General features: G+C 57.2%; 1 protein-coding gene across 1 annotated transcript; it reads right to left on the bottom strand.

The window, feature by feature from the left end:
• Positions 1-6: 6 nt before the first annotated feature.
• Positions 7-3,126, bottom strand: ZNF7 (zinc finger protein 7; the record flags this gene model as incomplete). Its single annotated transcript, XM_026867385.1, has 4 exons — positions 7-294; positions 746-1,138; positions 1,938-2,027; positions 2,943-3,126. Coding segments are annotated over 4 exons (955 nt in total), but the record flags the coding sequence as incomplete, so codon positions are not given.
• Positions 3,127-3,132: the final 6 nt, after the last annotated feature.

Raw genomic sequence — 3,132 nt, forward strand, 5'->3', positions numbered from 1 at the left:
GTTGGTGTCTAATGAGGCGTGAGCGAAAGGAGAAGCGTCTCCCACACCTGGTGCAGGGAAAGGGCTTCTCCTTCGTGTGTCCCCTCTGGTGACCCAGAAGTCTCCCACTTTCCCTGAAGCTCTTCCCACAATCCTGGCACTTGAAGGGCCTCTCTCCCGTGTGGGTCCGTTCGTGACGTCTCAGGTTGCTCCCCCAGCGAAAGACCTTCCCACAATACTCACACTTGTACTCCTTGTATCTGGAGCTACTCGGTGGTTGGGATGCGCCTTCTTGAGTATCTTCAGCACACGTCCCTGTGAAAGAGCATTTTGGTGTTCTCTTGGTACCACATCTTTGCTCTTCTTCCTCCTCCTCCTCAATCCCTCCCCCATTCCTCCTCCTTCTTCACCCTGGACAAGCACCCACCCCTCATGCCCAATTTCACATGCCCGAAACTCTCCACACCCCATGGGAGGGCCGGGGATGGAGCTGGGGCAGGTCGGGATGGGGCAGGGTTGGGCTCTTGGCTGCTCCCACCCTCTGCGGGTGAACCCGGGAGGGGGAAGGTGAGAAAACCCATGAGTGGGGGGAAAAGTAATTTACCTGGAGGAGTCAGGAGGAGCCATCACTCACTCCGCCCACAGGGACATGGATTCTCAGCCAGGTCCGGACCAAATTCTGGCCCAACCAGCCCCCAAACCCCCTCCTCTACATTTCAGAACTGAGCACAACTTGATATGGGGTTGAGCACCCCGGAGGACTCACCAGGATGAACGGCCCGCTGATGCCTCCAGAGATCTGAATTATATAAGAACTTCATCTCGCAGTGCGAGCAGGGGTAGGGTCTCTCTCCTGTGTGAGTTCGTTGGTGTCTGATGAGGCTTGAGCTATCGAAGAAGCATCTCCCACACGTGGTGCAGACAAAGGGCTTCTCATTGGTGTGTGTCCTCCGGTGACGCACGAGGTTCCCACTTTCCCTGAAGCTCTTCCCACAATCCTGGCACTTGAAGGGCCTCTCTCCCGTGTGGGTCTGTTTGTGAACTCTCAGGCTACTCCGCCAGGGAAAGACCTTCCCACACTGCTCACACTTGTGCTCCTTCTTTCCAGATCTACTCCGTGGTTGGGCTGCATCTCCCTGTAGATCTTCACCATTCGACCCTGTGAAAGAGCATTTTGGGGGTTCTCTGGGTATTTTACTCCCTCACGTATCACCCCACACCACAGAGCAGGGCCGGACGCCCCCAGCCCCACCCCTGCAGATGACCCCAGACCCGCTCACACCAGTCCCCCCAGGAGCCAGCGCTGGGGCCACAAAGAGCTCAGACAGAGATTGAATAACGACGACAGGACCAACGGCGATGGCCGAGGCACACAAGGAGCCCTTGTGCTGCGCTGCCAGCCCCTTCTACAGCCTTTCCTTGGGTGTCCCCCCCTTTTCTGCCCCTGACCCCTTCCCCTGCTCATCGCCTCCTCCGTACGCACAGTCCCCCCCCCAGTGCTGCATCCTCAGCAGCTGCAAAGCTGTGGTAGAGCTTCCACCTGCTACTGGGGCTGGGAGATCCCCGGTAGGGACCCAGAGAGCTTTGTTTGTGCTTAAGGTCTTGGTTAACCACAACTGACCAGGTTTAAAGTCCATGATATTCTTTTCCATTAGTGCCATGTGGGCACCTGAGCCCCACCCAGACCCTTCCTCGCCCCTTCCTCCTCAGGGGGAGGACTCCTCACACTCCTCCCCTGCTCCGCCGGGGGCTCCCTCCCACGGGAGACAGTCCTCCACGATCTTCCTCCCACCTGGGTCCCTCCCAGGGGCTCTGGGGGGGCATCTGCTCCCCCGTGGGGCTCCACGGGTGCAGGGCAGTCTCTGCTCAGAGCACCTCCTGCCTCCTGCCGTCCCTCCTCTCCCTCGTTGCTTGCAGAGCTATTTCCCTCCCCCAGCCAAGTTCCCCTTTTTAAATACCTTGTGCCAGTGGTGGGGCTGTTGAGGAAGGCAGGGGGTCTGCCACCAGGAGGGTGGAAGATTTCCTCCTTGATAAGACTCCAGTGTGCCCTTCAAAGGAAGGAATGTCTGCTGAATAATCAGGATAAGCGGAACAGTGAGCAAGGAAGCGGGATGCAAGAGCTGCAGCCTCACGCCCATGGAGGAGCGGATTAGAAGAGTACAGACTAACCGAGAGCAGTGCCAATGTTAAAAGTCAACTGTGTGACCAACCAAATGAACACATGCTCTGGGAACGCAGATACGAAAGAAGGCTTTGGAAAATAAAGATTATTAGACATTTTGCCTGCAACATTCGTTTGTCGTGTCCGTCTCGTCTCGACTACGACAGTGGGGCCACCGTCACGAATTGGCTCGGCCTTGGCCAGGAGCAGCAGGTCCCCTGCCTGTCCCCTGCCTGTCCCCTGTGTGAGCTTCACAAGCGCGTGAGGAGATGGGAGTGCAAGGGTACGGGTGCCCACGGCTGTGTGTGTGTGTGTGTGTGTGTGTGCTTCCTCTTCCCACCCAAGCTCATCTTCATCCCTCCCCCTCATCCATCCTTTCAACTCCTTCAAGGCTGAACCTCCTCCTCCTCTGCCTCGTCCTCCTCCTTCCCTCCTTCTTCTTAATCGTAAATGAGAACACACCAGAGCTCCCCAATTTTACCACCAAAAAACTCTTACACTCCAGGGGAGGGCGGGGGATGGAGCTGGGGCAGGTCGGGATGGGGCAGGGTTGGGCTCTTGGCTGCTCCCACCCTCTGAGGGTGAACCCGGGAGGGGGAAAGGTGAGAAAACCCAGGAGTGGAGGGAAAAGTAATTTACCAGGAGGAGTCAGGAGGAGCCATCACTCACCCCGCCCATGGGGACATGGATGCCCAGCCAGGTCCGGACCAAATTCTGGCCCAATCAGCCCCCAAACCCCCTCCTCTCCATTTCAGAACTGAGCACAACTTGATATGGGGTTAAGCCCCCCGTGAGGACTCACCAGGATGGACGGACCGCTGATGCTTCCTGAGATTTGAACTGTGTATGAACGTCATCTCGCAGTGGGAGCAGGCGTACGGTCTCTCTCCTGTGTGAGTTCGTTTGTGTGTAACGAGGCTTGAACTACTGGAAAAGCATCTGCCACACGTGGTGCAGGTAAAGGGCTTCTCCTTGGTGTGTGTCCTCTGGTG

Source organism: Athene cunicularia, unplaced genomic scaffold (assembly GCF_003259725.1).
Source record: "Athene cunicularia isolate RWA unplaced genomic scaffold, athCun1 SCF_328, whole genome shotgun sequence".
Lineage (NCBI taxonomy): Eukaryota > Metazoa > Chordata > Aves > Strigiformes > Strigidae > Athene > Athene cunicularia.